The 24,586-nt window shown below is 48.6% G+C and overlaps 1 protein-coding gene across 1 annotated transcript; it reads left to right on the top strand.

Annotated features, from left to right (window-relative positions):
• The first annotated feature begins 1,064 nt into the window (after positions 1 to 1,064).
• On the top strand, positions 1,065 to 24,283 carry ALDH9A1 (aldehyde dehydrogenase 9 family member A1). The gene is made up of 11 exons (XM_027075029.2): positions 1,065 to 1,303; positions 3,700 to 3,845; positions 9,472 to 9,601; positions 10,550 to 10,684; positions 12,250 to 12,446; positions 13,341 to 13,481; positions 15,141 to 15,329; positions 15,780 to 15,867; positions 18,585 to 18,726; positions 21,478 to 21,590; positions 23,380 to 24,283. Exons 1-11 carry the CDS (start codon positions 1,123 to 1,125, stop codon positions 23,472 to 23,474), a joined length of 1,557 nt encoding a protein of 518 aa, XP_026930830.1. The 5' UTR covers positions 1,065 to 1,122; the 3' UTR covers positions 23,475 to 24,283.
• The last annotated feature ends 303 nt before the right edge of the window (positions 24,284 to 24,586 follow it).

Here is a 24,586-nt window from a genome sequence, read left to right as displayed (position 1 = left end):
GAAGCTCTCCCTTTGTATAGCTCGGTCCTTTTTAGCCGCCTTCACCCTCTTGAACTCTGCATTCTGTCTCCTCAGTTCAGGAAGGTGGCTGGGCCCCGTGTGGGTTCCCTCTCCCTGCACTGTGGCCTGGAAACTCTTTTTAGGCAGAGAGCTGGGAAACTTGAAGGGCTCGCTGCAGACCATTATTCTCCGTTGCCTGTCCTCCCCTATCTGTAAGTTGTTGTTTCCTGTATTTTGCCCAGTTTTCTAGTTGTTTAAGGCAGGAAGATAAATCTGGCTCCGTTATTCCGTCATCACTGGAAACAGGAGTCTCAACACCCACTTCAGATGAGGACCTGGAAGACAGCGGGTAAGAAAGTACCACAGTCAGGAACTTAACGTTCTCCGGGCTCTGCCGACCTTCTTTTTTTCCCCCCTTCTTATCTTTATTGAGGTAAAATTGACAAATAAAAATTGTATACATTTAAGGGGTTTTCACATATCCCTTGATGTTTTATGTATGTACATATACACTGTGACATAATCACAAGCAAGCTAATTCACATGTGCATCTCACATAGTTAACATTTTCTGTGTCTGTGTGTGCAGGACACTGGTGTGTGGCCCTTCTGGCTAAGCAAGGGCCTGACCTGGTCCGCCCAGGAGCCTGCTGACCCCCAGCAAGTCTCCCAGATCCCGCTCCTCACCTGGGGTTCCGCCGGAAGGCCACCAGCTGCAGCTCGCCCCGCCTGCCCGCGGCCCCGCCCCTCCTCGGCCGACCCGCTTTTCGCCCTGCCTCCCGGCGGTCCGACCCCGCCCCTCCACCTCCCCGAGGGCCCCGCCGCTCGACAGTCCTCCCGCGGCCCTGCCCCCGCAGGCGGCCCCGCCCCTCCCTGTCGCTCTCCCGCCTTCCCCGAGACCCCGCCCCTCCCCGCCCCTCGTCCTGCTTCCCCGGCGGTCCGACCCCGCCCCTCCACTTCCCCGAGGGCCCCGCCGCTCGACAGTCCTCCCGCGGCCCTGCCCCCGCAGGCGGCCCCGCCCCTCCCTGCCGCTCTCACGCCTTCCCCGAGACCCCGCCCCTCGTCCTGCCTCTCCGCCCCGGCGCGGCCCTGAGCTTTGGTTCCCGCGCCCCGCCAGTCCCGTATGTTTTTCCGAGGGGGCCTGGTCGCCTTCTCGCCTTGTGTCCGCGCCCTTCGGCCTGGTCCTGTCGCGGCCATGAACACTGGCAGTTTCGTTGTGTCGCAGCCGCTCAATTACCGTGGCGGGGCCCGCGTGGAACCGGTGGACGCCTCCGGCACCGAGAAGGCGTTCGAGCCTGCAACCGGTAACGGAATGGAGACCGGGCGGCGGGGTCGGGGGTGTTGCGGCGGGGGGCCCGCGGGGGTCGTGGGAGGGGACCGGTGGGGGGACGCGGCGGCGGGCCCGGGGGATCGTGGCGGGGGGAGGCTGGGGGGAAGCGGTGGGGTCCCGGTGCGGGTTGGAGCCTCCTCGTCCCACTCGTGGACGGACGTGTTCTGTCCTGAATCTTCATTTAGTGCTTTCTGCAAACGTTTGCTGTGACAGATGAGTGACGGTGTGGAAAATAGAGTTGTCTGTGCAGGCAGCTAAGGACTCCGTGCAAACACGAATGCATCTGCATAGGGACCCGGGGTGGGGGTGGGGATAGGTGTGTGAGGTTGTGCCCCTGTTTATTATTAACTTTTATTAAAACGTGTTTTAAAATGTTTAGTCATTTTTGAGAGACAGAGACAGGGCATGAGCGAGGGAGGGGCAGAGAGAGAGGGAGGCACAGAATCCAAAGCCGGCTCCAGGCTCTGAGCCGTCAGCACAGAGACCGACGCGGGGCTCGAACTCACAGACCGTGAGATCATGACCTGAGCCCAAGTTGGCGCTTAACCACCTGAGCCACCCGGGCGCCCTGAAGACTACATTTTTATTTTACTTTATATATTTTGAGAGACAGCAAATGGGGAAGGAGCAGAGAGAGAAGGAGAGAGAATCCCAAGCAGGCTCCCTGGTGTCAGCCTGGAGCCCGACATGGGGTTTGAACTCACAAACCGTGAGATTATGCCCTGAGCTGAAACCCAAGAGTTGGTGGTTTAACCAACTGAGTCACCCAGGTGCCCCTGTTTTTTGTTTTTTGTTTTTTTTAAGTTAGAACTACAGTAATGTCTTCAACCACGTGCACAGAAGAGGATTGGGATTTCTTGAAGGACATTGGTGAAAACATGAGTGCTGAGAACAGAGGAGCTTGCACAGATGGCTCTAATGAGTGTGAATGAGAACTCTGTTGCCATCTCAGCGTTAAAATACTCCTGTGGGTGCATCAGACTTGGGAAAGGGAGGGGTGTCTGGGTGGCTCAATTGGTTAAGCATCTGACTTCGGCTCAGGTTACGATCTGGTTGTTGGTGAGTTTGCTTTGGGCTCTGTGCTGACAGCTCAGAGCCTGGAGCCTGGTTCAGATTCTGTCTCTGTCTCCACCCCTCCCCCGATCACACTTGGTCTCTGTCTCTCTCTCTCAAAAATAAATATTCAAACAAAAGAGAATTGGGAAAGGGGGCAAAAGCCCTGCTTTTATCCAGTGCTTCAAGTTGCCAAGCACAGTGCTGGGCCCTGGATTTGCTCTGAGAATTCTGAAGGTAACACAGCTATCGAGGAAGAGGTTTTGGTTTTGGTTTGTTTGTTCTGCTGGGCTGTGTGGGATATTTGTGGGGAGAAAAATGTGAATGTTTTGTGCAAACCAGAATGGCGGGTAGCCAGAGACAAAACCGGGTTGCAAAGGACTGGAGAATTTAAGATCAACTAAGGCACTAAACCACAGAGCAGCAGTTAGCCTGAGCAGGAAGGAGCCACGGGGGTCCTCAGACTCTCCTGGGGGAGACCACCTCTCCACCCCCATCCCCATACTTAACGAAGGGAAAAGAAAATTTGCTCTGTATTTTAATTGCCTACAGCGTATGTGAACTTTAGCCACTGCCTTTACCAACTAGCTATTCACATTTTAACAGAAATTGCAGGCTTGCCAAAGGTCTCTGGACAGAGTCCCAGAGGTTCTTAGAGGGGGAAGGAGAAGGAACTGCTGATTGGTGTACTTCAAGAATTCAGTGGGAGAGTCCGTCACAACCCTTGGCCTGTGGGGTCATGTTGCATGGAAATAGGGAATGACCTTGGAGTGAGAAAAGGAGAGACCGGACTTTGCTATATTTGGGGGAAGCTTTTTCTGGCGTTTAGGGTTATGTCTTCCTGATAACTGTTTGTTGATCGTATTCATCAAGCATCAGCAGGATGATAGGATTTCTACAGAACAGAGCTTTTAAATGAGAGTTCATAACCCCAGAAACCGAGTACTTGCAGCCTCGATTTCACAAGACCTCGGAGATTCTCAAGTACTGTTAAAGAGAGGTGGCAAAACCCAGCTGCAAAATAGAGGACAGAGGTTCTCAACCCGGAGGCCATGCTGTGCTTAGGGCAAGGCGCCTGGTCTCTCTGGAATTCTGTGGTGTGGTCAAGTACTTTTTCCCGGACCGTAGTTTGCAACTTTTGTTAGATTCCTAAAGGATTCAGTCACCTCAAAATAAAGGAAAGAACTGCCTGGGGGGTTGGGGGGAGGTCATTAAATCCAACCACACTTACCAGCAAGAAGGGTCACTTACAGGGAATTTGGATACACAGTACTTTGAATGTGAGGCCACGTTGGCGTTACTGTCCTGTCCTCCTAGGCCGAGTGATCGCTACCTTCGCGTGCTCAGGAGAGAAGGAAGTAAACTTGGCTGTCCAGGATGCAAAGGCTGCCTTTAAAATATGGAGTCAGAAATCTGGCATGGAGCGTTGTCGAGTTCTTTTGGAGGCTGCGAGGATAATAAGGGTATGTTTCATTAGTTTTTTTCTCTTTCAGAAATGTCCCCTTGTGTTGCTCTGAGGGTTCTTTGTGATGCTTTGCACTTAGACTTTGATGCTCCGTTAGGTTAGGCCTTTTTTACAAAATGGAAACACCTTTTCTTTCTCTTTCTTTTCTCTTTTCTTTCCCTTTTTTTTTTCCCCGTGGAAAGAGAGGGCGCAGGTGAGAGAGCAGTGGGGCTCACCCGAAGCGGGGCTCCTACTCCCTGGAAGTGGCTTGAACTCATGAACGGTGAGACCATGACCTGAGCCGAAGCCAGATGCTTAATCAATTGAGCCACTGGAGGAGCCCGGAAAAAACATTTTCATTTGATCACCTGGGTATATATAGGACATGCTTTCTTTGATTAATTGCTTTCTGGACCTTGGCTCTCTGTGACCTCTCCCATGTCAGGTTGTTTTCTCCATCTTTGTTATAATGTATCCTTTGCAGCTTGGCTCCTTTTCTTTTTAACTCTGTGTACTGGTTTCCTGTTTACTTTTTCCTCTGATGACGCTTAAGTTTTCTTTTTCAGATGCATTTTCTACCTTAATTGCCTGGGAAGATTTCATAGATTTATAGATATCCCCCCCCTTTTTTTTTTTTCCAATTTTAGAGCATGGGAAGGGGAGAGGGGTGGGGGTGGGTGGGAGAGAGAGAAAATATCTTAAGCAGGCTCCACACTCAGAGCCCGATGTGCGGCTCAATCGCATGACCCTGGGATCACGACCTGAGCCAAAATCAAGAGGTGAACACTCAACCGAGTGAGCGTCCCAGGCACCCCTAGATATTCTGTTCTTAAAAAACAAAGTTAAACGTTTTACAGTCTTTTTAAAATAATTTTATTTATTTAAGTTATCTTTAGGCTCAACATTGGGCTCGAACTCATGACCCCGAGATCAAGCATTGCATGCTCCACTGTTTGAGCCCCTAAACTTTTCAGTCTTTAAAAGCAAAAGGACTAGGTGCTTATTACAGAAAATTAGAAAATTCAGAAGGATGTACACCAAAGTATGAATTGTGGTTATCTCTGAGCTGTAGAACTTGGGTGATTTTTATTCTCATGAGTGTGTTAAGTCAAAAGCTGTGATGTGTCTGAGAATTCCCCTACTTGCAAAGATATGTTGCATATAGGGATACAGTAAAATTTTGGTTTGTAAGCATAATTTGTTCCGGAAACATGACTGTAATCCAAAGCGCTTGTACATCAAGGTGAATTTCAAGAACCGTGGGCTCAGTTGTGATCATGTGTCATGTACTACTCGAATTGCAAGACATCGCTGGTTTATCAAGTTGAAATCTTTGGAGGCGTTTACTTGTCTTGCGGAACACTCACAGAATAAGTTATTCACGATCCGAAGCTTTAATTTGTTTTAGGAAATTAAGAAGAAAAGTGTGTGTGTGTGCGTGTGCGTGTGTGTGTGTGTGTGTGTGTGTGTGTGTAGTGATGGAAGACTTGAGAGTTGCTGGGTCAGAGAACGATACAGGTTATCACTCACAAAATGCAGTAGCCAGAGCGGTGCCTTAGCACTAGTTTTCTGAGCCACAGTCCCCACAGGGAAATGCATTGAGCCAAACATCTCTCTCTTGCATGCAGTGGGTTGCCCCATAGGACGGGAACCCTTAAGTTATGAGATTCCGTTGATACAGGAGCTGCTCTCACATCAGTGCGTGTTCTTCTCTGCAGGGAGAGAGATTACTCTTTGTTAAACAGATCTCCAGGGTTAAGGGGGAAGGGGTTACTGGGTTTATTTCCCTGGAAAGTAAGCAGATGTCTCCAAAAAGGGGAAGCAGAGAGCCTTCTATCTCCTCACCCCTCCAGACACCTCTATCTTTAGGGAAACACTGTGTCTGTTTTTCAAAGGCCTTTGCTTCTCAGTCAGCTTGCCAGGGTCGTTTGCTCAGAAAGCCGGGGCCACAGAGATGTCAAAATGTTCATGGAGCATTTTCTCCCAACTAAGTATTTTCCCCTATTATTAAAAAATTAATTTTGGGGTGCCTGGGTGGCTCAGTCAGTTGAACATCTGACTCTTGATCTTGGCTCAAGTCATGATCTCCTAGTTTGTGAGGTTCAAGCCTGCGTTGGGCTCTGTGCTGACGGTGCGGAGCCTGCTTGGGATTCTGTCTGCCCCTTCTCCCCTGTCTTTCCCCTCCCCCCACTTCTCTCAAAATAAATAAATAAAAACATAAGTATTTTAAATTAGACCAAAAGCAATAAAGCAGATGATTTATTATTTTAGTTTTTCACCTTTTCTTAGCACATAAGCATTTAGGGTTGTTGTGTCCTCTCAAGAATTGACCCCTGGGGTGCTTGGGTGGCTCAGGTTAAGCATTCGACTTTGGCTCGGGTCATGATACCGTGATTTGTGGGTTCGAGCCCCACGTTGGGCTCTGTGTGGACAGCCCAGAGCCTGGAGCCTGCTTCGGATTCTGTGTCTCCCTCTCTCTCAGCCCTCCCCTGCTCATGCTCTATCTCTCCCTTTCTCTCAAAAATAAACAAACGTTAAAAAAAAAAATTGGCCCCTTTATCATTATTAAGTGACTCTTTTTTTTTATCCTGAATAATATCTAATAATATTCTTTTGCTCTGAAATGGACTCTGTTTGATATTAGTTTTCTTTTCCTTTTAACCTCTCCCCCTTTCCATTAATATCTGTGTTACTGTGTTAGTCAAAAATATATTGCTATCTTTTTGTAATGCTCCTGTCTGATGCTCATGTCCTATACCTGCCTTTACCCAAAATTATCCCGTAACTGAACAGATTCCACCCTCTAATCATAACCTATAATCATAACCTTCCATTGTTTATTAGTTCTTCCCTTTCTTTTTTTTTAAGATTTTACTTTTGGGGCGCCTAGGTGGCTCAGTCGGTTGAGTGTCTGACTTCGGCTCAGGTCATGATCTCACAGCACGTGGGTTCGAGCCCCATGTCAGGCTCTGTGCTGACAGCTCGGAACCTGGAACCTGCTTCAGATTCTGTGCCTCCCTCTCTCTCTGGCCCAACCCACTCACATTCTGTCTCTATGTCTCTCAAAAATAAATAAACATTAAAAAAATTTTTAAGATTTTACTTTTTACTTTTTTAAAGTTTATTTATTTTGAGAGATGGAGAGCATGACTGGGGGGTCGGGGGGAGAGGCGGGCGAGAGAATCCCAAGCAGGCCCCACACTGTCAGCCGCCGACGTGGGGCTCAAACTCGCTAACTGTCAGATCTTGCCCTCAGCCGAAATCGAGTCAGACGCTTAACCAACAGAGCCACGCAGGTGCCCCAAGGTAAAAATATTTTATATTTACCCACATTTTTACCATTTCCAGTGCTCTTCATTTCATTCCTTTGTGTAGGCCCAGATTTCCATCTGGTGTCATATTTTTTCTGCTTGAAGAAATTTCTTTAGCATTCCTTGTAGCACAGTTTTGCTTGTGATGTTCTTTCAGCTCTTGTGAGTCTGAAAGTCTTCATTTTGCTTTCACTTTTGAAAGAATTATAGGTATCTAATTCTAGGTTGACAGGTTTTTTTTTGTTTTAGTTCTTTTTTTTTTTAATTTTTTTTTAACGTTTTATTTATGAGGGAGACACAGAATCCGAAGCAGGCTCCAGGCTCCGAGCTGTCAGCACAGAGCCCGACGCGGGGCTCGAACTCATGAACCGTGAGATCATGACCTGAGCCGAAGCCGGATGCTCAACCAACTCAGCCACCCAGGAGCCCTTGTTGTTTTAGTTCTTTAAATTAGGAAGTTCTAACTAAATTTCTGCCCATCTCTTCTCCTCGGGGCCTCCAATTACACATAGCCTCAGTGGCTTGAAGCTCTCTCCTCGTTACTGATGCTGTTGGGGTTTTTCCTGTTTTTTTCTCTCTGTGTGTTTTAGTTTGGATTATTTTCCAGTGTTACCAGTACTTTAATTTAAAACTTACTAACTGCAAGGGCACCTGGGTGGCTCAGTCGGTTGAGCCACTGACTTCGGCTCAGGTCATGATCTCGCGGTTCATGAGTTCAAGCCGCGCGTCGGGCTCTGTGCAGACAGCTCAGAGCCTGGAGTCTGCTTCCGATTCTGTGTCTCCCTCTTTCTCTCTCTCTGCCCCTCCCCCACTCATGCTCTGTCTCTGTCTCAAAAATAAACATAAAAAAAAAATACTAACTGCAGAAAACCTGTCTCGGTGCCCACAAATTGCAATGTCAGGCCTGCCCAGAGTATTTTCTGATCTTACTAGCATGCACTGGGCGGGACACCATAGGTAGTGGCATAGAGGTCTGCAGTATACTTTGAAAGTGTGCGGAGGAGGGAAAACACTCAGAGGGATGACCGCAGCCTGCTGGTGTTAGGCCCCGTGGAGACAGACGTCGTCTGTGTCCGACAGCACAGGGTCTGGGCTAATTTATTTAGAACTTACCAGCTTCCTGTTTTAGAAATAGGTTTTGTGAAGGCAGAGAATGGATCTCTGTATTTTTTCTTAGTAATGAAGGTAGAAGGACTCAGTCAAAAGTCTTTATTTCTCATGTCTTTATAGAAATATGACACGTTCAGATCTCACTGTCAGGACTTCCCTTTCCTGTGTTTCCTCTTGATTTTGATATTCCTGCTCCCTCTTCTCTGATATTTGTACTGTTGACACATGGCTTGGGATTAATTTCAGTTGCCATTTCATTTGCTTCTGGTCTGGCTCACCGCTTACCCATTTTAATAAGACAGTGCTACATCTTGTCATTTGTTTGATTCACCTTTTATGTGTGTTCACATATCACCCTCTCATGTATTTTACATCCGGTCCATGAGAGCAAATGTGTATTTCTTACATGCTCCATTCATTCGGTTCTCTCACCTTTGGGACAAAGAAAGGGGAAATTAGCTTTTCTCTTGAGGTCAGTTTCCCAAACCTTTCCCATCCCTGGACCATCTCCAGCATCTCTCAGCCACACAGGCTACAACTGGAACAGTATTTCGTAAGAGAATTGATGAGTACTGACCATTAGAAAATAATTATCTTGGGGCGCCTGGGTGGCTCAGGCGGTTAAGCGTCCGAGTTCGGCCCAGGTCATGATATCATGGTTTGTGGGTTCGAGTCCCGCATCGGGCTCTGTGCCAACAGCTCAGAGCCTGGAGCCTGCTTCAGATTCTGTGTCTCCAGTGCTCTGTGCCCCTCCTTCACTCACTCCCTCTCAAAAATAAATAAACGTTGAAAAAAAATTATCTTGTGATTTTCACCTGCTGCATGTCTTGGGGTGAATTAAAGCTGTGCGTGTAATATAACTTCTCACCTGCCAGTTGTGTGTGTAGCCATCGTGTGTCATTGGCTGTCTCACTCTATACGTGCAGACGCATATGTGTGCACACATACGTACTTATACATGTTTACACATATGATGCTCGCTTCTCAAACCATACCTTTTCTAATTGATCTGGAAAGGGGGTATTGGTCTCAAATCTGTGACGATTAACTTGAGGGTGGCACAGGGCTGCTGTTGAGTGGTAAGCTTTCTCTCCCAGATGTTGCTGTGCCACTCCTTCTAAAGCGCCAGCTGTTTCTGTTTTCGGAAATTGGGCAGCATGTTCTGAGTGTTGAATCTGTTGGGGCGTATGATAAGAAGTCTTTAGTCTTCCATTTTACCCAAAGGAACGGAGGGATGAAATCGCCACCGTGGAGACCATCAACAACGGAAAGTCCATCTTCGAGGCCCGCTGGGACGTCGACACCTCCTGGCAGTGCCTGGAGTACTACGCGGGCTTGGCTGGATCCATGGCTGGTAAGCCCCAGCTGGGCCTTTCGGGAGCCACTGACCGGGAGGCAGAAATAGGTCCTAGTGGCGAAGGGGAGACATTTGGGGCTTGAGACAGACCTGGCTTAAAATCCTGGGTTTAGCCACTCTCTGCATGGGTGACCCCGAGAATTACTTTACCTTTCCTCGTTGAAACTGGAGATGATAATCCCTGTTTTCTTGGGTTATCACAAGGGTTAAATGAGAAAATATATGGAAGGCACTGAGCATGGTGTCTGAGCTTCCGGCCAAGTTGTTGAAAAACCAAGAGTCAGTCAGTGTTCTCAACATTTACTAGTTCTACCTACTTAGCAAAAAAGATTCTCTCGATTCTCTGTGAAGTTTACAGTAGTGGGTGTTGGATGGCTTCACAGGACCCAGGAGGGCTGTGGGGAGCCAGAAGTCTGACATGTGGGTCCTGCTCTGGAGGCTCCTCTTATTTCCATCATTAAAAAAAAAAGTGTTTTTTTAATGTTTATTTATTTTTGAGAGAGACGAGTGCGAGTGGGGGAGGGAGAGGCTGAGAGAGAGGGAGACACAGAATCGGAAGTGGGCTCCAGGCTCTGAGCTGTCAGCACAGAGCCTGACGTGGGGCTGGAACCCATGAACAGTGAGATCATGACCTGAGCCGAAGTCGGACGCTCAACCGACTGAGCCACCCAGGCGCCCCCCCATCTCACTTCTTCAAGTTACTATCTGTTAGGTCCTCTGCGGTTTTAGAGAATTATATGAAGTTGAGTGAACACGGGTTTGGAGGATGGAAAGGATTCTTCACTGGAGTGACTATGCAGAGGCAGCATCCGCCCGGCGAGAATGAACAGAAGAGCGGAGATGGGGAGGAGGCCGGCGCAGTGGAGCATGGCTGAGCACGACTGTTGGCGGAGTCTTGGGAAAAGCGGTCCTGCATTCTCCGTGACGCCTCTGTTTTCCCCTCAGGTGAACACATCCAGCTCCCAGGCGGATCCTTTGGTTATACCAGAAGAGAACCACTTGGCGTATGCGTGGGAATAGGCGCCTGGAACTACCCCTTCCAGATCGCCTGCTGGAAGTCTGCTCCCGCGTTAGCGTGTGGTAAGAGCGAATAGTTCTTCCACCCATGAGCTGTCCGTTCTGTCCCTCACCTTTTCGTGTGCGCGTGCACACACACTCCTTTGCACACTCACGCTCCACATCATAAGGGGCCTGCATTGGGGCACCCGAGGCCCCAAGGACCTGTGTCTGCTCCCGCCTGGCCTCGTCGGGGCTTCTAGCGTATGTTAATGCGTGTGGATTACATCCATATTATTCCCACTTTTGTTTTTATTTTGTTTTTAAAATTTTTTTTAATCTTTATTTATTTTTGAGAGAGAGAGAGAGACAGAGTGCGAGCAGGGGAGGACAGAGAGAGAGACACACACAGAATCGGAAGCAGGCTCCAGGCTCCGAGCAGCCAGCACAGAGCCCGACGCGGGGCTCGAACCCACAAACCATGAGATCATGACCTGAGCCAAAGTTGGATGCTCAATTGACTGAGCCACCCTGGCGCCCCTATTCCCACTTTTATTTATCTTATTTTTGTTATGGAAAGGAAGGGTGTTCATTTTGGTCCTGGAAGTCTTCTATTTTACTGTGGAATTGATTTCGATTTGTGCTACTTGTAAGCTCTCTTCCTTTCTGGACAAGGATTGTGAAATGAACCTTTGTGTAGGAAGAGGCACTCGGGGGGCGCCTGGGTGGCTCAGTCGGTTAAGCGTCCGACTTCGGCTCAGGTCATGATCTCACGGTCTGTGAGTTCGAGCCCCGTGTCGGGCTCTGTGCTGACAGCTCAGAGCCTAGAGCCTGTTTCAGATTCTGTGTCTCCCTCTCTCTCTGCCCCTCCCCTGCTCATACTCTGTCTCTCTCTGTCTCAAAAATAAATAAAACATTAAACAAAGAAAAAAAAAGGAAGAGGCACTTGGGAGTCTGACTTAAGCAGAAGATAATACTTGCTCCTTCCTTTGTGTCTTAAGAGAAATGGTAAGACTTCCTTCTGAGTGACTGGCGGGCTGACTTAGAAAGTTTTTCATACTGTTTAAAGAGGAATTGATGGGAAAAGAGGATTTATGGTATCTTAGAAAAATACAAGGTGTAAAAAAAGCATTACTGAAAAAAAAATGTTACTATTAGGACATTGTGTTGAAGTCGCAGTTTTTCTCGTGTTGCTGCCTCGTGTTCTTCTGCTTTTTGCATGTTCTCTTGTGAGCTGGAGCTTCCGTTTCCCGGGACGACTACAGCTAAGCCACTGGTTTGGAGACTCTCAACAAATTAACCCTTTCTGGTCTTCAGTTTCTATTGTAAAGATTTTTCTTTCAGTTTGTTTTTGAGAAAGTGCGCGCACGTGAGCAGGGGAGAGGCAGAGAGAGAGGGAGGGAGAATATCGAGAGAGGGAGGGAGAATATCAAGGAGGCTCTGTGCTGTCTGTGCAGAGCCTGACTCCGGGCTCAAACTCACGAACCGTGAGATCATGACCTGAGCTGAAACCAAGAGCCGGGCGCTCAACCAGCTGCGCCACTAGGCACCTGTGGAGTTGTTCTGGACGCGTCTTCCTGTCCCATCCTGTCCTCGGAGGATCACCAGTATTAAAAAACCTTTTGTTCTTGTGTCTTGGGTTTGTGCAGGTAACGCCATGATCTTCAAACCCTCTCCCTTCACGCCGGTGTCTGTGCTGCTGCTGGCTGAAATCTACACGGAGGCCGGCGTGCCCCCTGGGCTCTTCAACGTGGTGCAAGGAGGGGCCGCCACGGGCCAGTTTCTGTGTCTGCATCGTGATGTGGCCAAAGTCTCCTTCACTGGGAGTGTGCCCACTGGCTCGAAGGTGAAGATAAAACCAGCATCGGTTCACACACACACACACACACACACGGCAGTGCCCAGCCGGCGTGGAGTAGATGTCAGAGGCTTGTCTTCTGATCTGACCTGGCTTGAACTGGGAGAGGGCTGCCGCAGAGATTGGGGGCAGAGATCTGAAGTGTGTTCCGAAGGTGTGAAGCAGGGAGGGAAGTACAGTGGGACGATGAGGACCGCCGACCAGAGGGGGCCCCGCGGGGACGGAAGCCTCACCTCCCGCCCGCGTCTGAGAGCGCAGGGTTTGGGCCGCCGCTGTGTCTTTGGTGTCTTAACTCATCAGTAGCAGCCACCTCAGAAGGAGGGGTAGCTGCTCAGTTTATTTCAGATGTGTTGTTTTGACCTTAATTGAGTGTTAGCCTTGAACATAGTAACAGCATTAGGAGTTTCTACCCATGGCATGCAAATGAACAGTATTTTTTAAAAAAAATGTTTATGTTTATTTTATCTTTGAAAGAGAGACAGAGCGTGAGCAGGGGAGGGGCAGAGAGAGAGGGAGACACAGAATCCGAAGCAGGCTCCAGGCTGAGCTGTCAGCACAGAGCCGCATGTGGGACCCGAACCCACAAACCATGAGATCATGACCTGAGCTGAAGTTGGACGCCCAACAGACTGAGCCACCCAGGCCCCCCCGAATGAACAGTATTTTTAAAATGAATTCCCTCTTCAGAATGTCAGCTGCAGTCCTATGGTTCTTTTCAGGTGTTCTGGAAAAGACTGTTCTAAACGGGTGAAGGTCAGAGTCATCGACCGGAACAAGGCTGCAGGTCCCGTGTAGTTAGTTGTCCCAGAGGCTCAGCTTCTGGTGGGCTTAGCCTGCAGTTTTATCTGTGCTGAGCTTCTGAATGTGTTTGTTCTTGTTAAGATCATGGAGATGGCAGCTAAAGGAATCAAACCCATTACCTTGGAGCTGGGAGGCAAATCTCCCCTGATCATCTTCTCCGATTGTGACCTGGAGAACGCCGTGAAGGGAGCGCTGATGGCCAACTTCCTCACGCAAGGCGAGGTGAGCACTTGTCCCCAGCCGAGGGGTGAAAGGAATCTCTTTCCTTTGTCTAGCAGCATGTTTTGAAGCTGTCTGTTTCGAAATAATTGCAGATTGACAGACACCTTGCACAGAGTGCAAAGAATTCCCAGGCATCCCTGACCCACGTTTCTCAGATGTTAACATTTTATCACATTTTCTTTATCATCGTGTTTACCTCTGTACACCCGTAGGCTTGTTATTTTTTCCTGTTTCCTGAACGGTTTGAAAGTTTGCACACGCAAGACTCATAACTTCTGTGGGCCTCTGTGCATTTCCTAGAAACAAGTGTGCTCTCTTCCGCAAGCACAGTGCACTCAGTAAAATCAGTAACCTCACGTAGACGGTCTTCAGTCCACAGCCCCTCGTCAGATGTTGTCATTTGTTTGCCGGGAGTCCTTTTAGCGAAGAAACAGACCCCACACAACCTCTTCTCTGGTCCAAGACCTAATTCAGGAAGGTGTGTTGCATTTAGTTGTTGTGTTTCCATAATCTTTAGTCTGGAACAGTTAGCTCTTTGGTTATTCTCCTCTTTCCAGGACCTTAACATTTTTGGGGAGTATGAGCTGTTTATTGTGTAGAATGTCCCTCATGATGGTGGGGAGTCCGTCTGGTGTTTCCTTTTGAGTAGATTTAGGTTATGCATTTTGGGCAGAAGCCACCACAAAAAGTGATGTTGGGTCCTCTTCGAAGGGCGGTTGACTTTGCCGAAGGCGTGTCTTCCTGGGAAGTTGCCGTGTCGTCCTCTGTGGTTCAGTCGAATCACACAGGAGACGGTGGCAGAGGCCTCTGTGCCTTCCCAAGCTGTCCCCCACTCATCTTAGCACCCTTTGGTGATTTTTCCTGGAAGCAGTTTCTATTATGGTGGTCCCCAAATGGTGATTTTCCAATTCTGTTGTTCTTTCTACATTTATTAGTTCCAAGTCTCTACTGTAAGAGGGAACTTTTCCTTCTCCTGTGTTTTTCTTTTTTTCTTTCCCACTCATTTATCATTATGGACCATGGATTCTTTCTTCTGTGGATTATAGTCCATTCCTGTCATTATTTATTTTGATGCTCAAATGACTGTAGATCTGGCTTGTGGCAGCCCATTTCTGTGACCTTTCTTCATTATTCCGTGAGCATGAGTGCTTGGTGTATTTTTGGACCTCAGGATCTACGGTTCTGATGGCATTGGAAGAGTATTCATGCTCATGTCTACAGGAGGGCCTAAATAGTCAGAATTGATTTGTGATTTTAGAGCCAGACATTGACTGTGAAATGCTTCAGGTTTTTATTAGGCTCATGCCTTTAGTTCTTGGTCTGTTTTCACCCTTCCTCCCCTTCTGCTCTTAAAATACGTGGCCCCATTCAGCCACTGACAGGAGGCCGTAGGAGAAGTTACGTGGCTCATGGCACTATGAATGGCATTAAGGAAATGTAGACAGACAAAGAGACCTGACTTTCACCTCAAAGCGCAGGCAGGTTTTTTGCTGATAGGGTGGTATGTGTGGTCCTGTTCAGTATGGGGATAATTTTTAGAGATGGAACTAACCTTTTGAAAAGGTCTACTGTCTCCTTTTAAGTTTAAAACTGCCGGATTCTTCCCCCTTTTTCTTTTTCTTTCCTTAACACACATACAAATTCATGTCTGTCTTTTAGGTTTGTTGTAATGGCACAAGAGTATTTGTGCAAAAGGAAATTCTCGAGAAATTTACAAAGGAAGTGGTGAAACGGACGCAGGGGATAAAAATTGGAGATCCCCTTCTGGAAGGTACAAGGATGGGCCCCCTCATCAACCGCCCACACCTGGAGCGAGTCCTTGGGTTTATTAAGCTGGCAAAAGAGCAGGTGAGGAACAAACGGAGATGGCATGGGGCAGGGGGAGGGGAATTAGTCCGAGCTGCACGTTATGTGTGTCGCTTTCCTGCTGGCTCGCGAGGCCTCAGCAGTGCTGTGCTCAGTACCTGCAGTGGCGTGACCGTGCGTCTGTTCAGGACACACGTACCACTTCAGGACTGCGTGTCAGGGTTGTAAGTTTGACATGAAATGTGGGGCGCCTGGGGGGCTCAGTCGGTTAGCGTCCGACTTCAGCTCAGGTCATGATCTCACGGTTCGTGAGTCCGAGCCCCGCGTTGGCTCTGTGCTGACATCTCGGAGCCTGGAGCCTGCTTCGGATTCTGGGTCTCCCTCTCTCTCTGCCCCTCCCCTGCTCATTCTCTGTTTCTCTGTCTTTCAATAATAAATAAATGTTAAAAAAAAACCACCATGAAATGTGCATTCTTTTTTCTTCTCCGGCAGGGTGCTAAAGTGCTGTGCGGTGGAGACGTCTACGTACCTGAAGATCCCAAGTTGAAGGATGGTTATTACATGAGACCTTGCGTGTTGAGTATGTCCTTTTCTTGTTGGCTTTTAAACAGTTTGAGTTAAATACCAGCTAGAAAAGGAGATTTATAAAATACGTGTGTGGTGTAAAGCAGGCGTTGGCAAACCGTGTCCCCGCTGCTCAGATTTAAGGAGTAGAAGTTCTCCGTTACCTCCCGTGTGCCCTCCCTCTTGGACAGTCATGTGCGTTGCTTTACCTGAGACTCAACTGGGTCTGAACCTGTTGTTCTGGAAGCAAGAAGCTCAAAAAAAAAAAAAAAAAAAAAAAAAAATGGAAGTGCATGTTTGATAAAAAACTAATGAGTTTCGTTTTCTCAAGAAAGTTGAAGAATAGGTTTTTCTTTAACTATATGTGTCATTAACAAGCCCAGTTTGTCAGTATGGCAATATTTTAAAATTAATGCGATTTAATAATTTTTAGCATCTCCTTTCAGTCTTAAACATCTCGTGGCGTGGACAGTCGATTGCAGGGTCATCCCGCTGTCCTCAAATCCACTTATTTCTTCCCACCTCAGAGGTGACCACTGCCCTGGGTACCGCTGTTCTCATACCTTCTTCTGTCCTTTTACAGTACACGTTAGGATCCACGAATAAATGCCAGTATGTAAAAACAGTGGTAGTATAATAGGCTTTAAAAAACTATATTCAGGGGCGCCTGGGTGGCTCAGTCGGTTAAGCGTCCGACTTCAGCTCAGGTCACGATCTCGCGGTCCGTGAGTTCGAGCCCCGCGTCAGGCTCTGGCCTGATGGCTCAGAGCCTGGAGCCTGCTTCTGATTCTGTGTCTCCCTCTCTCTCTGCCCCTGCCCCGTTCATGCTCTGTCTCTCTCTGTCTCAAAAATAAATAAAACGTTAAAAAAAAATTAAAAAAAAAAAAAAACAACTATATTCAGGTTGAATTACATTGTGTGATTTCTTACATCTTATCTAGAAGATAGATTCAGCTTACTATTGCCCTAAGGTAGACAGTGGGGTCATTTTTCAGCACTCAGTCATCTGATGGATTTTAAACCTTGAGCCCTTGCTAAAAAAAGAACCACTGAGGTTTGAAAGCTGTGAACCTAACATCTATAACATGGATTAGCTGGTAGTTATTAAGTGAACGGGAAAAGCTTACAATATGTTTTTAACTGTCAAGGTTTAGGATATTGTTTCCAGTTGTAGCTGTTGTAAGTAAAACTGTTAAACGATACTATGTGTGGGATTAACCCAAATGTATTAAGTATGCACTTCAGAAAAAGAAGGAACAGAGTATGCATCAAACTAAAAGTAGTACAAATAGTGTAGTATAAGATAGTATAAGATAATATAAATAAATAGTATAAGTATTTCTCTGGTTGCTGGGATTAAAGATGATTTTCATTATAGTTTGTACATTTCTGAATACTACGGACTTTTCCACAGAGAACATGTATTTGACAATTAGGCAAAAAATAATTGGTTTAAAGGTTATTTTAAGAGAGAGAGAAAGAGTGTGAAGGGGGGAGGGCCAGAGAGACAATCCCGTGCTGACAGCACGGAGCCTGACACGGGGTTTGATCTCACAAACTGTGAGCCAAAATCAAGAGTCCGGCACTTAAGTGACTTAACCGCCCAGGTGCCCTTGGGACAGAATTACTCTTTTTCTTTTTTTTAAAATTTTTTTATGTTTATTTATTTTAGAGAGAGAGAGAGAGAGACCGAGCATGAGTGGGGGAGGGGCAGAGAGCGAGGGAGACACAGAATCCGAAGCAGGCTCCAGGCTCTGAGCTGTCAGCACAGAGCCCGACACGGGGCCCAAACTCACCAACTGCAAGATTGTGACCTGAGCCTAAGTCGGACGCTCAACCCACTGAGCCACCCAGGGGCCCCAGGGACAAAATTATTCTTAAACAGGCTGTGAACCTAGGCAAAGAACAGGGAGCTGACCATACTGAATTTTATTCTAGTGATTGCCAAAAGCCTGGTTTGTGGTCCATGATGTCAGTGCCACTTGGAAAACTTGTTAAAGAGGCAGATTTCCTGGCTCCTGCTCTAGACCGCTGAATGCAACTCTCAGGGATGGGGCCTCGTGATCTGCTTTTCAATGAGCCCCCGATTCATTTTTACTCACATTAAAGTTTGAGAGTGAGTCCAGAGTCTAGATTAACTTAAGGTTTGGGAGTTAAAATCTGGTAAGTGTTGTGTTTCAGGCAGGAACCTTGCCTTTCCTGTATGTCAGTTATCACTTCATCTTTGCATCTCCTTTGACTTTCCAACATAGAATTCACTGCAAACAGAGACCTATGGGGTTCTCAACTTGCAGGAGATAAGAAAATATTTTCTGGGACTGCTGGGTGATGCATTGCCCTGAGTCCTTTTCTGGCTAACGGTTTCCCTAAAAATTGTACGCGGATTACTAGTCTTCAAGGAATTAGGACGTAGTGAACCATCCTTACACACGGTACTAAGAATTATTTAATATATCCTTGAAGATAGTTCGGGTGTCCCCAAAGTACCGTGTGTCCAGAGTACTTTCCCTCCTTTGTTATACACAAGCTCTAAACCAGCTCTTAAGAGATTGTAGACTTGTCCTCTTTGCACATGTGTGAGGAGCTGGTTTTCACACTTCGGCTAATACAAAGCTGATGTTCACAGTAGGGTTCTCGAGCTGTCCTTACTGCCGTGTATTCGAGCATAATCACCCCCCCCCCCCCCCCCCCAGCCACAGACCACTGACATTGGCTTTATCACCCTGTTTGCAGCCGATTGCAGAGACGATATGACCTGTGTGAGAGAAGAGATCTTTGGACCAGTTATGTCCATTTTATCATTTGACACCGAAGCTGAGGTTCTGGAAAGAGCCAACAATACGACTTTTGGCCTGGCGGCTGGTGTCTTTACCAGGTATGTGGGGAAGCCACCTCTGGCAGCATTGCAGGAACAGGGGCCCGCTCGGTCTGCCCAGAGACCATTACTCTCATTTCCTCCCTGGAGTTCACGTTGTCGTCAGCATTTTCTGTTTGCTTCAGGTGGAGTCAGAAGGTGCCAGAGTAGCATTTTGTAGTTGGTCCTGAATGGCCAAAGAACTGCTGTCGTTGAGTTGAAAGTGAGGTACAAACATTGTTGATGAAAATTCTATCCCATGTCATTCATTTCGTCGGACAGATATTTAAGGTTCCGGTCTATGTGTCTATGTGTCTGTGTAAAGCATCGGGTTAGGTGCCTGTTGAAAATGTACACGTCAGGGAATGTAGAAACCCATAAGCATTTAAACGTTGGGCAGGAGTCTTCAAAAACGTGATTTTTAGCCGCTTTATAGTAGTTCGTAATCGGAATGCATTGTAAAATAGGTAGGCATTTTTTTGGTTGTTGCGTATTTAGGATATTGTTTCCAGTTGTCGCTGTTGTAAGTAAAATTGTGATTAATCTCTCTGTACATAAACTGTAACCACGATAACAAAAGTAAGAAGTGATTTGGGAGCAGAATCTCCTTCAAAATGATGGCAGGTTGCTCGATTACATACAAACTTTGATTAGTCTTTGGTAGCGGTAGGAAGTTTTCTAAGACTACTTTTACACTTGGAATTATGCTGTTTCTTTGGTGACAGTCGAGGTTAAGTGTTCTTTGTTGCTTCGTGGCGAGCAACCTGGGGAGGAAGACCGAGGTCCCCCCTTGAGGACCTGATGGGATAGCTTCTCTGTGAGCTCTGAAGAAAAGATCGAGGGGCTGCTGCTTTCTCGTGTGCCTGGTTTTGGGTAGGCTTTATTTTTTAGAGTAATTTTAGGGTCACTGCAAAGCTGAGTGGAAGGCACAGAGGTTTCCCATGCACCCCCTCCCCCCAGCCGCCTCCCCTATCAGCGTCCCCCCCTCCAGAGCAGCCCGCTGGTTGTAACTGGTAAACCTACTTGGATAGGTCGTGATCACCCAAAGACCACAGTCACCCTAGGGTTCACGGTTGGAGCGGTGCATTCTGTGGGTTTGGACGATGGATCCACTGTTACAGCATCACACGGAGTAGTTTCACTGCCCTGTAAACCCCCTCTGCGGACCTGCTTTTCGTGGTGTGAGGAGTGAGTGGGTTAAGTCACCCCAGCACAGAGCGAGGCAGTCACGAGGGGGGCGACTCCAGTGTGCTGCCACTTCCCTCACAGCCTTGCAGGTCAGTTCACGCACCATGCAGCATATCCGCCTAAAGCGTACGATTCAGTGGTTTTTAGTGTATTTGTAGAGTCGCACAACCGTCGCCGTAATCTGATTTTAGAACTATGAACCTCCCAGGAACACGGGGAACGTTCCCTGCCCCTCCCCGCGCCCCCGGCCCCCGGCAACCACTAATCAACCTCCTTCTTATCTGTGTACATTTCCTTACTTTGAATATTTTCTATAAATATGGCATCATACAGCATGTGACCTTCTGTGACTGGCTTCTTTGACTTGGAATAATGTTTTCAAGGTTCCTTTATGTCGTGGCAGCTGTCAGTACTTGGTGACGAATGGTCCATGGTGTGGATTCATTTTGTTCATCCGTTCACCTGTTGATGGACATTGGGATTGTTTCTACTTTTCTCCTACTATGAATAATGTCTCCGCGAACAAACACTCCTATCTTTGTGTGGAAATGTGTGATTTGTGCCGGGTGTATACCTAGAGGAGGGATGGCTGGGTGATTCTGCTCAACTCCGAGGCACCGCTACACTGTTTTCCTATGTGGGGGCACCATCTGGCGTGCCCACTGGCCACGCGGGAAGGTTCCAGTTTCTCCACATCCTGGGCAGGGATGTCCTGGGACTGTCTGTCCTTTTTTTTTTTTTTTTTTTTAAGTGTTTATTATTGAGAAACATAGAGAGAGAGAGAGAGAAAGCATGAGCGGGGGAGGGACAGAGAGAGAGAGACGGAGACCCAGAATCCGAAGCAGGCTCCAGGCTCCGAGCTGTCAGCACAGAGCCCGACGCCGGGCTCGAACTCACGAACCGAGAGATCGTGACCTGAGCCGAAGTCCGGATACTTAAACCACTGAGCCACCCAGGCACCCCACTGTCTGTCCTTTTGACTTCAGCCGTCCTGGTGGGTGGGAAACGGTGCCTCACTGTGGTTTTGATATGGGTTTCTGGCAGTTGGGTTTTCCACTTTCTTGATACTCTCCTTTACAGCACAAAAATTTTAAATTTTGACAAAGCCTGATGCTTTTATCTTTTTGTCTGTTACTTTTGGTATCCTGTCTGAGAGGGCTTTGTCAGACCCAAGATTATGAAGATTTACTCCTGTTTTCTTTGAAAAGTTTTATGGTTTTTGCTCTGATGTTTCAGGCCTGTGATCCATCTGAGTTAATTTCTATATATAGTGTAAGAAAGGGATCTCCCTTCATTCTTTGTGGAAATGTGGGTAGCCTGTTGTTCTAGCCCTGTTTGTGACAATGTCCCTTCTCCCCATTTGAACTTGCTGCTGCTACGTGTTTTATAGATGCTTTTGGATGAGACCGTGAAACTCAAATCCTTGTATCTATTTTTGCCTGGATGACGCAAGATTTAAAACACATCTTGAAGAAACAAGAATCCGGCAGGATCTCAAAACCTTCAGACCTGGCAGTCTACCTTTTCCGTGGAAGTCGCAGAATAAACTGCTTCGCAATAATATAATACACTGTGTCTTCACAGGGACATCCAGCGTGCCCACAGGGTGGTGGCCGGGCTGCAGGCAGGGATGTGCTTCATTAACAACTACAACGTCAGCCCGGTGGAGCTGCCCTTCGGCGGATACAAGAAGTCAGGTGAGGAGCCGGAAAGTGTGGATGCAAACCCGGCCTGTAGGGATACGGGTTGTAATTCAGACCGCACTGACCAGGTTTCTGGACATTCGTGTCTCAGAATCACCTGGGAAAGTATACAGATTCTGGTCCTCCCCCGGCCTGCTGCAGTGATCTCTGGGAATGGGAACCAGGCGTCTTCTTATTTTCCTTTTCTTTCCCCCAAAGCTCTCCAGAAGGTTCTAATGTGTATGTAGCCTGGCTTGTGAACTCCTAGTAGGCATCTCAGAAGGGTTTCTCTTGTGGGTGGAATTACTCTTTCTTCACGGGCTCTGGTTGCTGGTGGCATAAAACCGTTCCTGGAGGCTCCAGACTTGGGACATTTGTTGTCGTCCACTGTGGGGGGGTTTTAGGCGGAAAGTGTCTCTGAGCACCTCAGAAAGCATACGTTAATTTGTTTTCTTTATTCTGCCAAATCACTAAAGAGCCCTCAGTCTAACACTGAACAGTCCGTTGTGGCTATCCTGGTTGTCCCGGACGCTGCACAGGGACGTCCCCCCTCCCCCCCGCCCCCGCTGCCACTTGCCCAGTGTTCCTGGTGACGCAGTCAGTCTCGCCCCCCTGACGGTGACACGGTGACCGTGCAAGTCCGGTGTGTGGAGGGGGTATGGGGGGCCAGGACAGGCTCTCTGGAGCTTGTCGCCTGTAAATATTCGCGGGCTGCCCTTCCCTTTCTCTGGAAAGTGGTGTGGACGTTGCGGGGGCACCAGTCTGGGCGCCCGCCCCCAGCCCCTGGGCAGGTGTGTGTGTGGCCGTCCCAGCAGACAACGTGAACCCCGATGGGCGCTCGTGAGACGGTGGGTGTTCACTCAACCGTCTATTTGGCACCTGGCTTGGAAGTGCCCCGGCATGCCCAGGGCCTGCCCGCCGACCGGCCTCATCCCTGCACGGGCGCCACTGCGGCCTAGGAGTCCGGCCGCTGCTCTGCCAGTATGTGCTCTCGGCCGGCTTCCCCCTCGGATCGGAACCTCTGGGTCGGTGCCCTCCAGCTTGTCTCCCTGGGGTGAGGTGAGAAGCAAAGGGGGCACACACACCCACCTAGCTCTGTGCTCAGAGGATAAGGGAGGGAGCCAGAGACAGAGTGAGGCCTTGCCGGGGCCAAGCACCTTTTCTTTTGAAGAGTGCCCCCCCCCCCCCCCGCCCTGGAGACGTGTATTCTGGGGGACCGGGCCTTTCCCTTTGGAGGCAGAGCCTCCCGAAGTCAGAGGCAGGGGAAGGCCAAGCACAGGATGCCGTCCTTTGAACGGGTGACCTCATAACAGGGCAGGACTGGGGCTCTGAGCTGCCGAGCCGCCTGAAGAGGCCCCCGCCCCCGTGAGTCGGCAGGGTGTAAACAGCAAGCTGCTCTTAACAGATTTCACAAAACAAAAGGAGGGGTTAAAAGGCCTGTTGTGTAGAGTTCGGTTCTCAGCGAGCACCAACTGTCGGTTGTCAGTTGTCGTAGAGACTTTCACACTCGATAGGAAGGTCCGAGCGCTTTCGCATCCCAACCCAGAGTAGTCGGTGCCTAAAATAAAGTTCTGTTGTAGGACCAAGATGCGGGTATTTCCCTGTCCCCGTCCCCATCCCCGAAGGCCAGTGGGTCACTTCTCCCGTGCGTAGCTGTACAGCTGATGACGTGCACTTGGGGACTTTGTCCCAAACCTTGTCAGTTCTGTGTTCTTCCCCTGAGGGGGTGACTGACTTTGGAGGTCCCCGTGACTTTTCAGGCCACCACGGTGGTGGCTCTTCCTCAGCCTTCTCTTCCTTCCAGGGTTCGGCAGGGAGAATGGCCGTGTGACAGTTGAGTACTATTCACAGCTGAAGACCGTGTGTGTGGAAATGGGTGACGTGGAATCTGCCTTTTGAACATACGCGGCGAGCCCCGTCCGCGTGGCCACGCGTGGAACGGCCGCTGGATCTCCAGGGGGCCACACGGCTGCCTCGGTTTCACACCCAGAATTGTGTCCCTCGGGATAAGAGAACGGCTCGGTGTTCTTCCTTCCTCACCTCTCAGTTCCCTTCCTGATGGAAAATTTGCCCAAGCGCCTTTAAGACAATCAAGAGAGTGGCGATTTTCTCAAAGCAGATTTCTGCAAAATCTTTAACACGCTTCTGGAGAACAGGGAGAGGGACCAGGATTATACTTCGTCCACGGGTTTGACCCGACAGTGCTCCTCCTCCGGCTTGCTTCAAAGTAGAGCTCGTTTCTTGCTCCCTGACTGTTTTGAGCTCTGGCCCCGTCATGGATTGCATTGCGAGAGCTGACAGTCGGGATGGAGATAATAGCCAGGGTCTCGTTCTGTGATGGTTCACTTGCCAAAATAAGCCCTTTGTTTCCACTCAGTGCTGGTGTCCAGTCCTTGAACTACAGCTTTCTCCCTTGATAAATACAAAATAGCTGGAGGCTCCTGGGGCACGCTGCAGTTAAATAAATCACACTGCGAATCCTTTCAGCTTTGGGGCGCCTGGGTGGCTCAGTCGGTTAAGTATCTGACTCAGGCTCAGGTCATGATCTTGCAGTTCCTGGGTTTGGGTCCCACCTAGGGCTCTGTGCCCACAGCTCAGAGCCTGGAGTCTGGTTTGGATTCTGTATCTCCCTGTTTCTCTGTGCCCTCCACCCCCACCCCCTGCTCGCACTCTGTCTCTTTCTCAAAAATAAACATTGAAAAAACCCCTTTCAGCTTCATGTTTTAAAACTAAGCACATCTCAGGGTGATAGTAGTTCACAGGATAGGGGCCAAGGTTCAGTGTGTAAGGCAGGGGCTTTGTCCTTTGCACTGAGTTCGCAAGGCTGGGCTGTACTTGCTGTAATGAAGGTTGGCGGCCTGTGGGAGCTTTTAGGCTCCATGTTCTTTGCACCCTGACGAGCAGAGGCTTGCAGAGCTTCTGACCACGGTGACTTCTCCCCCTGCCCCTTTCTCTTCCTTTGAGGGAAATAGTTGAAGTCTGATAGCTGCATTAGTCAGGGTTGTCTGGGA

The sequence above is a fragment of the Acinonyx jubatus genome, chromosome E4 (genome assembly GCF_027475565.1).
Source record: "Acinonyx jubatus isolate Ajub_Pintada_27869175 chromosome E4, VMU_Ajub_asm_v1.0, whole genome shotgun sequence".
Taxonomy (NCBI): domain Eukaryota; kingdom Metazoa; phylum Chordata; class Mammalia; order Carnivora; family Felidae; genus Acinonyx; species Acinonyx jubatus.
Note: the sequence above shows the minus strand (reverse complement) of the source record. Positions and strands in the feature narration are given on the sequence as shown.